The sequence below is a fragment of the Bolinopsis microptera genome, chromosome 6 (genome assembly GCF_026151205.1).
Source record: "Bolinopsis microptera isolate Bmic1 chromosome 6, MBARI_Bmic_1.0, whole genome shotgun sequence".
Lineage (NCBI taxonomy): Eukaryota > Metazoa > Ctenophora > Tentaculata > Lobata > Bolinopsidae > Bolinopsis > Bolinopsis microptera.
This window is the reverse complement of record NC_087077.1, coordinates 3,561,621-3,575,056: the sequence shown is the minus strand read 5'-3', so window position 1 is coordinate 3,575,056 and position 13,436 is coordinate 3,561,621. Positions and strand designations below refer to the sequence as shown.

At 37.4% G+C, this 13,436-nt stretch overlaps 2 protein-coding genes across 3 annotated transcripts in view; one reads left to right on the top strand and one right to left on the bottom strand.

Moving 5' to 3' along the window:
* The window catches only part of LOC134817294 (sphingomyelin phosphodiesterase 4-like), a 71,240-nt gene that overhangs the window by 26,392 nt on the left and 31,412 nt on the right, over positions 1 to 13,436 (bottom strand). The gene's annotated exons all lie outside the window — the stretch shown is intronic.
* LOC134817150 (uncharacterized) lies at positions 28 to 3,996 on the top strand. The gene is made up of 6 exons (XM_063826278.1): positions 28 to 165; positions 349 to 498; positions 713 to 811; positions 1,001 to 1,252; positions 1,443 to 1,742; positions 2,857 to 3,996. Exons 1-6 carry the CDS (start codon positions 63 to 65, stop codon positions 3,387 to 3,389), a joined length of 1,437 nt encoding a protein of 478 aa, XP_063682348.1. The 5' UTR covers positions 28 to 62; the 3' UTR covers positions 3,390 to 3,996.

Sequence of the window (13,436 nt, the reverse complement as noted above, 5' to 3'; positions counted from 1 at the left end):
CTACCATCAAACTAAACTCAATACCACAGCTAGCATTAGCCATTAGGGTGTAAACATCACATATGTCAAGTCTATCCATCTTCTCCACGCTGGAGGAGGTGATACCAGTATCGGACGAGGACCTCAGAGCTGGTATTGGATCATTGACCCCTCAAATCGTTACAGGTATCAAAATAAGGTGTTGTTTGCTTCTAATTTGGTTTTGAGTATTGGCCAGAATTCATTGCAGACAGAGCAGTTGATACCTGTATCTGTCTTTCAATATAAGATATCTAATACTCGGTTAAAAATCCCGAAGGCAATCTATACAACATGTTAAAAATGATTTGACTGAATAATTAATCCCAGAATACGTATTCTACCTAAGAAACGTAGAGAGAAAAAACCGAGCAGAAAAGGATATAGCAGTGGCAGATAAAGATGTAGCAGTCGCGGAGAATGTACGGTTAGAGATAAAGTTGGAAACATTACAGAAAGAGATGGACAGGGACAGAGGAAGTAAGTTAAATATTGGAGGGGGGGGGGGGGGGGGGGGGGGGAAATGAAACATTTGAGTGTAAGATGTTTTCCATAAAAATGTGGTCGAGCAGTATTTTGGGAAGATTAAAGAGTAAAGACTTTTTGCAAACTCAGTCCACCCCAACTATATCAATATGTCTATTACATAGTATATCAATTCTTAACTGTCTTGTATGTAACCCCATATTATCAGTGCCAAACGATCATGCTGCACCGCCCTCTGCTCCACCCCAATACGATGCTTTACCCGACCTTCCCACTCCTAGCTTCGGGGGACTCAGTTTAAGTGCAGGTAATTTGCTTTTAAAATCAATTTATAGTCCAACCTTATACAACATCCCTCGCAATTCGGCTGAACCAACACATATCAGGACCTACATTAACAGATTAACATTGGGGCCGTCAAAAATAGAAGTATTTTTAATTTATCAGGCCCAACATCTCTTCTCACTACCATTCATAACTATTAATCTTGATCTAGCACAGAGTTCAACATCACCAAATGAACAACATGGGTGTTTGATACAGGCAATAGATGGCCCTGCAGCTGGCTGCGCTCTGACTCACAACTCTGATCCAAAGAACGAACAATCTTACTGGGTCCACACTCAACCAACAACTCCTCCATGGGGGCAGGACAAGTGGAAAATTATATTAACTGAAGTTAATTCTCAGAAATGTTACAACATTAAAGCAACAACAAACCAGCAACAATCAGCAACAAAAATTCCAGGTTAGGTTTCGCTTTAATTCTGCTGTAAATAACGATACGTCACTCAACGACTCCATATACATATGTCGTATGGCATTGTTTTGGGCGGCTGCATTAATAAGTCACAACCTAAGTACGTAACCTAGCTAATCTATCCAGACCGTTTTTAAAACCCTTAAAACAGTGACAAAAACTCAATTATCGTTATCAGATCCCAACACTGGTCGGATGTTAGTGGTACTCAATGATAATCATGGAGACGACGGTAGAGCACTAGTTCATGACACCCCACATAGCAAAGCAAACGAGTGCTGGATGATCGAGTATGTTAACAAGAAAAACAAATCTTTTGGCTGCAGAATACGAAAAACTCAAGATAGACAAAAAGATAAATACCTCGTGTCCAGAAGGCAGCGGGATATGGCAACGTTTTGGGTCGACGTAACGGAAAATATTGAAGATGCTACATGGTGGCAGATATTTGGACAACAGCCACAACCACTGCCTTTTGGTATGTTCCATTCTAATTAATATTGTGATGTTTAACTTCATCGACTTTGATTTAGGCTAAAAGTTAAAAGAATTATTTATTATTCTTTTACTTGTGAGAACCAAAATAGGTTACAGTTTACATCAGCCGTTTTTGAGGACAATAGAAACGGACTCTTTGTACATGTTAAATGAGTAATCTGCACTGAAATATTTTTATTTTTACTTCCTAAAAGCAACACAAAAAGATACAAAATGTAAGAATGGTAACAGAAATATGGAGTCTCTATTATATCTTCTTTCATCTGATTGGTCAGCGTCATATTTATCATAAATATTAACAACAGACTCCTTGTTACCACCGCCCCTGGTGCAACCCCGCCCGGTTAAAGATGCAGAGACATGGACTACAATGAGCGGTTGTGGCCTACTATATGCATCTAGTAAGAGTGCACAGTGTTTCTCTGGGTGTTACTTCTAAATCTGTGTAACGGAATCGTCAAATAGTTGATACACAGTTGAATGGGGGTAAAAGTAGGAACTTGTCTCTGGTCCTCGCGGCTCGGTTATATGTTTATATCTCAAATCACACAGTATCCTGCTCCTGAACATTTCCCTACTGTGGGAAGAGCGGTTTTGCTGCGGTTCCAAGGTTAGTAGAGGCTGTTAGAGCCTTTCCTTTGTTGTAGAGATGGCTGGTCCCTTCCTTTACATAGGTTAGAAACACCCATGCACCTTTTTAAAGCGTCAAAATTGTATTTGACAATTAAAGTACAATATGGCATCAAGAGAATCAGTAAACAATGACTTGTGTGAGACAAGACGTGTTAATACGCTAAGTGAACACTGAACACTGGTTACATGGATTTCTATGTAATCCTCTTCTTCTTCAATCTCATCTTCCTCCTTTTCCTTGTTAAGGCTCTGTGTAGTGAACCCTTCCAATTTTTCTCGGGTATGACAAACTTACAAAATTTGAGACAGAAAATAAGATATTTTTTCGGATATGATAAAGAGGATGAGTTTCTATTGCCAGCTCAACATCCACGGCACCGTTTAACTACACAACAACTATGTATTTTGGGTAGCACACTGAATAACCGACTATCTTTGTAACATAATCATTTACAATTCAGGTGACTCGCAACCATCATCCTCTACTAATCGACCTGTTGTCCAAATAGAAATTAATAGCTCTATGAAAGAGGATACTTACATTTTCAAGATATTCAACAAAAAATATCACGGACCATTATGTCCTACAAACGATTTAGGTAAAGGAAAATATAAACTGGCTTTGGTAAACGAGCGACATGACTACGAGGATGGAGGCAAGGAGTTAATACGAGTATGCGGACCACGATTGAATAGATATAATATATATGTATTCACAATAAGGTTTGGGGAGTTTGGTACTTTGTTGTGTAATAACAATATGGATTCTTTTGCGTTTAGAGTAGAGTGGCAAATTCAAAAGATGAGTGACGGAGCCTATATGATAATCAACGCGAAAACGGGACAAGCATTGAAGTGTGACGACGCAAAAGATGGGAGAGGCAATCACCAAGTTCGGGCAATCAAACCAAGCTCGAATGATGAAAATGATGGAAGCAATCGTTGGATTTTCCAATTAATGATAACCCCTGTGAGGTTTAGTCACAATGTTTAGTCATGAGGTTTAGTCATGAAGTTTAGTCACGTGTAGACAAGGTTCAGCCTGCTAGAAGGACTGAATTTGATATTTAACCAAAATTAGTTGGGTGAGTACTACCCGGAGTCAGGAATCAACCTCAACGACTGAAGGAAATTAATAACATTCAGTATTAAATTAAACACACACACTTATATAACAGTGTTAACTAAAACTTGATATAAACAAAATTGTTCATTCCTCATTAATTTAAATTAAACTAAGTTTTTTATATCTTAGCCAAGCCATATATTATCTTATAGCTAGATGTCTGTGACATATTTTATTTAGAATTGAGAGAATTGATTTTATAAATTGAAAGATTCTATGATTCCTCTTTGATTTTTATAGCAATATTATATATACTTCGAATTGGACTGGAATTTAAATTATGTTATTTAAATATTTAAGTACACTTTTATCTATCATGCTATATTTAGAATGAAAACCATAATTTTAAATCTGTATTCAACTGCTTAAATTTTAAGTAAAAATTTGATTAATCTATATAGTCATATATTTCATTAGACTAAAAAACTAAAATTTGTATTCAATTTTAATTATAAGCTTAATAATTAATAATAATAATATAACGTTCTTTTTCTTTTTAAATGTCTACTTTAAAAGGAACAGAGGCTTATCAAGATTAACTGAGCATATCAAAGTAACAAATCCAATTTTCACTACCATCAAACTAAACTAAATACCACAGCTAGCATTGGGGTGTAATCACATATTATGTCAAGTCTCTCCATCTTCTCCACGCTGGAGGAGGTGATACCAGTATCGGACGAGGACCTCAGAGCTGGTATCGGATCATTGGCCCCTCAAATTGTTGCAGGTATCGAAATAAGGTGTTGTTTTCTTCTTATTTGTTTTTGGGTATTGCCAGAATACATTGCAGACTAAGCAGTTGATTACTGAATATGCAATATCTAATATTCGGTTAAAAATCCCGATTCCCGAAGTCAATCTATACTACATATTAAAAATGAGTTGACTGAATAATTAATCCCAGAATACGTGTTCTACCTGAGAAACGTAAATAGAGAAATCCGATCGGATAAGGATGTAGCAGTGGCGGATAAAGATGTAGCAGTCGCGGAGAATGTACGGTTAGAGAGAAAGTTGGAAACATTACAAAACGTACAGAGAGAAATCCGATCGGATAAGATTGTAGCAGTCGTGGAGAATGCACGTCTAAAAGGACAGTTGGAAACATTACAGAACGACCTAGACAGGATCAGGGCCAGGGGAAGTAAGTATCGGATTAGAGGGGGAGGGGGGGGGGGAGCGGGGAAGGGGGGGGGGGGGGGGGGGCTTGAAACATTCGAGTGTAGTATATTCATATGAAAAATATGGCAATTCAGAATTTTGGGAAGATAGAAGAGTGAAGACTTTTTGCTAGCTCAGTCCAACCCAACTATATCAACTCATCAGATAAGGATGCAGCAGTCGTGGAGAATGTACGGTTAAAGAGAGAGTTGGAAACATTACAAAACGTACAGAGAGAAATCCGATCGGATAAGGTTGTAGCAGTCGTGGAGAATGCACGTCTAAAAGGACAGTTGGAAACATTACAGAACGACCTAGACAGGAACAGGGCCATGGGAAGTAAGTATAGGAGTAGAGGGGGGGGGGGGGGGGGGGGGGGCGGGGAAGGGGGGTGGGGGGGGGGGGAGGGGCTTGAAACATTCGAGTGTAGTATATTCATATGGCAGTTCAGTATTTTGGGAAGATAGAAGAGTGAACACTTTTTGCTAAGTGTATATAACCTCGGACTATCTTTGTAACATAATCATTTACAATTCAGGTGACTCGCAACCATCATCCTCTACTAATCGACCTGTTGTCCAAATAGAAATTAATAGCTCTATGAAAGAGGATACTTACATTTTCAAGATATTCAACAAAAAATATCACGGACCATTATGTCCTACAAACGATTTAGGTAAAGGAAAATATAAACTGGCTTTGGTAAACGAGCGACATGACTACGAGGATGGAGGCAAGGAGTTAATACGAGTATGCGGACCACGATTGAATAGATATAATATATATGTATTCACAATAAGGTTTGGGGAGTTTGGTACTTTGTTGTGTAATAACAATATGGATTCTTTTGCGTTTAGAGTAGAGTGGCAAATTCAAAAGATGAGTGACGGAGCCTATATGATAATCAACGCGAAAACGGGACAAGCATTGAAGTGTGACGACGCAAAAGATGGGAGAGGCAATCACCAAGTTCGGGCAATCAAACCAAGCTCGAATGATGAAAATGATGGAAGCAATCGTTGGATTTTCCAATTAATGATAACCCCTGTGAGGTTTAGTCACAATGTTTAGTCATGAGGTTTAGTCATGAAGTTTAGTCACGTGTAGACAAGGTTCAGCCTGCTAGAAGGACTGAATTTGATATTTAACCAAAATTAGTTGGGTGAGTACTACCCGGAGTCAGGAATCAACCTCAACGACTGAAGGAAATTAATAACATTCAGTATTAAATTAAACACACACACTTATATAACAGTGTTAACTAAAACTTGATATAAACAAAATTGTTCATTCCTCATTAATTTAAATTAAACTAAGTTTTTTATATCTTAGCCAAGCCATATATTATCTTATAGCTAGATGTCTGTGACATATTTTATTTAGAATTGAGAGAATTGATTTTATAAATTGAAAGATTCTATGATTCCTCTTTGATTTTTATAGCAATATTATATATACTTCGAATTGGACTGGAATTTAAATTATGTTATTTAAATATTTAAGTACACTTTTATCTATCATGCTATATTTAGAATGAAAACCATAATTTTAAATCTGTATTCAACTGCTTAAATTTTAAGTAAAAATTTGATTAATCTATATAGTCATATATTTCATTAGACTAAAAAACTAAAATTTGTATTCAATTTTAATTATAAGCTTAATAATTAATAATAATAATATAACGTTCTTTTTCTTTTTAAATGTCTACTTTAAAAGGAACAGAGGCTTATCAAGATTAACTGAGCATATCAAAGTAACAAATCCAATTTTCACTACCATCAAACTAAACTAAATACCACAGCTAGCATTGGGGTGTAATCACATATTATGTCAAGTCTCTCCATCTTCTCCACGCTGGAGGAGGTGATACCAGTATCGGACGAGGACCTCAGAGCTGGTATCGGATCATTGGCCCCTCAAATTGTTGCAGGTATCGAAATAAGGTGTTGTTTTCTTCTTATTTGTTTTTGGGTATTGCCAGAATACATTGCAGACTAAGCAGTTGATTACTGAATATGCAATATCTAATATTCGGTTAAAAATCCCGATTCCCGAAGTCAATCTATACTACATATTAAAAATGAGTTGACTGAATAATTAATCCCAGAATACGTGTTCTACCTGAGAAACGTAAATAGAGAAATCCGATCGGATAAGGATGTAGCAGTGGCGGATAAAGATGTAGCAGTCGCGGAGAATGTACGGTTAGAGAGAAAGTTGGAAACATTACAAAACGTACAGAGAGAAATCCGATCGGATAAGATTGTAGCAGTCGTGGAGAATGCACGTCTAAAAGGACAGTTGGAAACATTACAGAACGACCTAGACAGGATCAGGGCCAGGGGAAGTAAGTATCGGATTAGAGGGGGAGGGGGGGGGGGAGCGGGGAAGGGGGGGGGGGGGGGGGGGGCTTGAAACATTCGAGTGTAGTATATTCATATGAAAAATATGGCAATTCAGAATTTTGGGAAGATAGAAGAGTGAAGACTTTTTGCTAGCTCAGTCCAACCCAACTATATCAACTCATCAGATAAGGATGCAGCAGTCGTGGAGAATGTACGGTTAAAGAGAGAGTTGGAAACATTACAAAACGTACAGAGAGAAATCCGATCGGATAAGGTTGTAGCAGTCGTGGAGAATGCACGTCTAAAAGGACAGTTGGAAACATTACAGAACGACCTAGACAGGAACAGGGCCATGGGAAGTAAGTATAGGAGTAGAGGGGGGGGGGGGGGGGGGGGGGCGGGGAAGGGGGGTGGGGGGGGGGGGAGGGGCTTGAAACATTCGAGTGTAGTATATTCATATGGCAGTTCAGTATTTTGGGAAGATAGAAGAGTGAACACTTTTTGCTAGCTCAGTCCACCCCAACTATATCAACTCATCAGATAAGGATGCAGCAGTCGTGGAGAATGTACGGTTAAAGAGAGAGTTGGAAACATTACAGAACTATCTAGACAGGAACAGGGGAGGTAAGTGTAGGATAAGAGAGGGGGCGGAGGAAATTGAAACATTTGAGTGTAGGATATTAATATGGTCGAGCAGTATTTTGGAGGGATTAAAGAGTGAAGATCTTATAAATTAATTCACACGTCTTTTTGCAAGCTCAGTCCACCCCAACTATATCAATATGTCTTTTACATAGTATATTGATTCTTATCTGCCTTATAACCCCATATTAACAGTGGTATATGATCATGATGCACCTGCACCGCCCTCTGCTCCACCCCTTTACGATGCTTTACCCGACTTTCCCACTCCTAGCTTCTCAGGAGTTAGTTTTAGTGCAGGTAATTTGCTTTTAAAATCAATTTATAGTCCAACCTTATACAACATCCCTCGCAATTCGGCTGAACCAACACATATCAGGACCTACATTAACATTGGGGCCCGGTCCAACATCTCTTGTTACTACCATTCCTAACTCTCCATCTTGATCTAGCACAGAGTTCAGCATCACCAAATGAACAACATGGGTGTGTGATACAGGCAATAGATGGCCCTGCAGCTGGCTGTGCCCTGACTCACAACTCTGATCCAAAGAACGAACAATCTTACTGGGTCCACACTCAACCAACAACTCCTCCATGGGGGCAGGACAAGTGGGAAATTATACTAACTGTAGTTAATTCTCAGAAATGTTACAACATTAAGGCAACAACAAACCAGCAACAATCAGCAACAAATATTCCAGGTTATTTTTTCTTTTTAAATATAAGACCTACTAAAACCGACTTCATGTTAGGTACAGCTTTAATTCCGCTGTAAATAACCATAAGTGACCCCATGATTTCATATGTCGTATGGCATTGGTTTGGGCAGCTGCATTAATAAGTCACAACCTAAGTACGTAACCTAGCTAATCTATCCGGACCGTTTTTAACACCCTTACAACAGTGACAAAAACTCAATTATCGTTATCAGATCCCAACACTGGTCGGATGTTAGTAGTACTCAATGATAATCATGGAGACGACGGTAGAGCACTAATTCACAAAACCCAATCATGTAGCAAAGCAAACGAGTGCTGGATGATCAAGTATATCGACAATGAAAACAAGTCTTTTGGCTGCAGAATACGGAAAACTCAAGATAGACAAAAAGATAAATACCTCGTGTCTAGAAGGCAGCGGGATAAGGCAACGTTTTGGGTCGACGTAACGGAAAATATTGAAGATGCTACTTTGTGGCAGATAATCGGACAACAACCACAACCACTGCCTTTTGGTAAGTTCGAATCTTATTAATATTGTGATGTTTAACTTCATCGGCTTTGATTTAAGCCTATTATAAAGTTAAAAGAATTATATATTATTCTTTTGCTCCTGAGAACCAAATAGGTTACAGTTTACCTCTGTCGTTTTTGAGGGCAATAGAAACGGACTCAGGCCATTTGTACATTTAAAAAGAGTGATCAACTTCCTCATCTATCTTGTTGAATGTCCTGTATAGTGAATCCTCGCTTGAGTCGTTGTTCCTTAATCCTTATGGGTGACTTTTTTTAAAGGTGGCAAACTTACAAAATTTGAGACAGAAAATAAGATATTTTTTCGGATATGATAAAGAGGATGAGTTTCTATTGTCAGCTCAACATCCACGGCAACGTTAAACTACACAACAACTATGTATTTTGGGTAGCACATTGAATAACCTCGGACTATCTTTGTAACATAATCATTTACAATTCAGGTGACTCGCAACCATCATCCTTTACTAATCGACCTGTTGTCCAAATAGAAATTCACAGCCTCACGAAATGGGATACTTACATTTACAAGATATTCAACCAAAAATATCACGGACCACTATTTCATACAAACAATTTAGCTAAAGGAAAATATAAACAGGCTTTGGTAAACGAACGGTATGACTACGAAGATGGAGGCAAGGAGATAATGTCAGTATGTGGACCAATATGGGGTAAACCAATATTCACAATAATGAGCGATTTTGGTACTTTGTTGTGTAAAAAAAATATGGCTTTTTTTGCTGACAAGGTTAAAGTAAATTGGCTAATTCAAAAGATGAGTGACGGAGCCTATATGATAATCAATCAGAAAACGGGACAAGCATTAAAGTGTGACGACGCTAAGGATGAGAGAGGCAATCACCAAGTTCGGGCAATCAAACCAATGCCAAATGATGAAAATGATGGAAGCATTCGTTGGATTTTCCAATTAATGAAATACCCGATTTAGTCAGGAAGTTTAGTCACGAGGGTTAGTCACGAGATTTAGTCACGAGGTTGAGTCACGAGGTTTAGTCACGAGGTTTAGTCAGTTGACAAAGTTCAGCCTGCGAGAAGAACTGAATATGATACTTAACCAAAATTTGTTTGGTGAGTACTACCCGAAGTCAGGAATCAACCTCAACGAATCTAATGACATTCAGTATTAAATTAAGCACACACACTTATATAACGGTGTTAACTAAAACTTGATATAAACCAAATTGTTCATTCCTCATTAATTTAAATTAAATTAAGTTTTTTATATCTTAGGCATGCCATATTATCTTATAGCAAAATGTCTATGATATATTTCACTTAGAATTATGAGAATTGATTTTATAAATTGAAAGATTCTATGGTTTCTCTTTGATTATTATAGAAATATTAATTATACTTCAAATTGGATTGGTATTTAAATTATTTTACTTTAATATTTCAGATTATGGACTGGAACATTATTTATTAGTCGCATAACTATAGAAAGATGATAATTTCTGATTATTCTTATTTCTGCGACAAATGATACTTCACTGTTAGGACTTTAGGATAAACGACGTTTCCAAGTAACAACTTCGTATTCATGCTGACAAAATTGGTAAATATGTGAGAAAACTGTCTCATAAAATTTATAAATCAAAAATGGCTAAACGACAACAAATTGTTCAAATATTAGATTTAAATTAGAATCAAAATCTATGTATACACAAATTACTCGATCTGCTATTCAATAAACCTAAAACATCCGCTGAAAAGCAAGTACGTGATTGTGATCGTGTGATGGAATGACATGTACAGTGATAACAGATGATAAGGTAAAAGATACAATACATTTGAGATGGTGTATACACAATGTGAGTGAAAATATAGTGAGTGGTTAATGATTGTGAGCGAGATGTGTAAAAACACTATAACTTACTACTACTCGAAAACTGAAACTGTACGCAATAAACAGGGAATGAAACTGAAATATCTAAAATTATTCAGTACTAGCTATGATAAAACGTTTAATAATATCCAGTTCTTCTCTCCTGTTAATTGTAGGGTTCAGATTAATAATAAACATCGCTTCGAAAATCTTTCTTCTGACAGTATTAGGCTCAATTCTTAAGACATCTACTTCTAAACTGGGATTTAACCCCTCATGACAGCTCGAATAATGTATGGAAAAAGCTTGACTAACATTAGATGGGGTAGATGGGTAAGTAGCGTAACGTAAGTGCACACCTACACGAGCATGTACTTTCCTACTGGTTTCTCCAATATACAGCTGGTCACATATTTACACTTAATCTTATATACAACATTCTTCACTTCACAATCTATCAAAGGACAAATCAAACTATCTACTAAGGACAAATTTTACATGAATTAATACTACACACACGTTTATCATACGATCGAGTCCTAATTTGTGTATATAAATAGATTATTTTAAAATGTCTAATTTTAATCTAGTATTTGAACAATTTGTTGTCGTTTTAGCCATTTTTGATTTATAAATTTTTAGCCATTTTTGATTTATAAATTTTATGAGACAATTTAAAATTTAAGTTAACTTTTATCTACCATGCTATATTTAGAATGAAAACCATAATCTTAAATCTGTATGCAACTGGTTAAGTTTTAAGTAAAATTTGATTAATCTATGTAGTCATATATTTCATCAGACTAAAAAAACTAAAATTTGTATTCAATTTTAATGATAAGCTGAACATTCTTTTTCTTTTTAAATATCTACTTTAAAAGGAACAGAGGCTTATAATATAATAATAGTTTGGCTAATGAGTGCTGAGCGCGATAATTCCCGACAGCTTGCTGGAGGGAACGCGCGGGCACGAATTTGCCAAGCTATTATGTATTATAATATTTTCCGGTTCCGAATTGGAAGGGGTGTAATCCGATACGTGCGCATGATACAATATAGTGTCTAATATATAGAACGCCAGTGTTATTTGTTTTACAACTTGCCGCCAGCCAGTCTGAGGTCTATGCTGATAATACCTTGGCTTCCCTTGCGGGATATATCGGCAAATTATCAGCTCTCAGTGTCCGAGACTTTTAGTGGATATAATTCCCGGAAGGTATTATAAAGATTAACTGCGCATATCAAAGTAATAAATCCAATTTTCACTACCATCAAACTAAACTAAATACCACAGCTAGCATTGGGGTGTAATCACATATTATGTCAAGTCTATCCATCTTCTCCACGCTGGAGGAGGTGATACCAGTATCGGACGAGGACCTCAGAGCTGGTATCGGATCATTGGCCCCTCAAATCGTTACATGTATCAAAATAAGGTGTTGTTTTCAACTTATTTGTTTTTGGGTATTGGCCAGAATTCATTGCAGACAAAGAAGTTGATTACTGAATATACGATATCTAATATTCGGTTAAAATCCAGATTCCCGAAGTCAATCTATACTACATATTAAAAATGAATTGACTGAATAATTAATCCCAGAATACGTGTTCTACCTGAGAAATGTAGAGAGAAAAATCCGATCGGATAAAGATGTAGCAGTCGTGGAGAATGTACGGCTAAAAAGAGAGTTCGAAACATTACAGAACGACCTAGACAGGAACAGGGCCAGGGGAAGTAAGTATATGATTATGATTAGAGGGGGGGGGGGAGGGGGGAGTGTAGCCTGTAGGATATTAATATGAAAAATATGGCAGTGCAGTATTTTGGGAAGATAGAAGAGTGAAGACTTTTTGCTAGCTCAGTCCCCCCCAACTCCCCCAACTATATCAATATGTCTTTTACATAGTATATTGATTCTTACCTGCCTTATAACCCCATATTATCAGTGCCAAACGATAATGCTGCACCGCCCTCTGCTCCACCCCAATACGATGCTTTACCCGACCTTCCCACTCCTAGCTTCGGGGGACTCAGTTTAAGTGCAGGTAATTTGCTTTTAAAATCAATTTATAGTCCAACCTTATACAGGGGGGGGGGGGGCCAAGTGGATATTTGTAGATATTTGTAGATTAATGTAGAATGGATAATCCACGAAAAAAGTGGATGACATTCTACAAATATCTACATTTATCTCCAAAAATTCAGTAGAATTTCTGGGCATTAACTTCAATTTCATCACGTTTTATATATGCTAAGTGCTTTAATGATATTATCTGACTACTTGCACAGTTCTTCTATGTTTATTTGAGTGTATTTACATGGAGATTATGGTCCATAAACACTATCATACAATAGAGAAAAGCAATGATCTAAAAGGGTGGAACTATCTAATTTAATGTTGCATATTATGGGGGGGCGGCGCGGTGGGGGGGGGGGCTAAAGTTCTGATCTCTAGTACCGGTGCTGTCAGTCTGAACTTCCAACCATGCCATCCGCCTGACTAGGGAGAGATAAAAGAGGTACTGTTAAATATGGCAAAATAAAATTGTCACAAGGTGGAATGAGGAGGAGGAGGTGGAAGAGGAGGCTAGGAGGACTGTGGAGAAGGAGGGGACTGAGGAGAAGGAAGAGGAGAACTGAGGAGGAGGACTGAGG

Excerpts from the sequence above, each read along its gene's own strand:
- LOC134817150 (XM_063826278.1), top strand. The coding sequence starts at position 63 with ATGTCAAGTCTATCCATCTTCTCCACGCTGGAGGAGGTGATACCAGTA. Across the intron at positions 166-348 it reads GACCCCTCAAATCGTTACAG|AATACGTATTCTACCTAAGA; the intron begins GTATCAAAATAA and ends AATTAATCCCAG. Across the intron at positions 812-1,000 it reads GGGACTCAGTTTAAGTGCAG|CACAGAGTTCAACATCACCA; the intron begins GTAATTTGCTTT and ends ATCTTGATCTAG.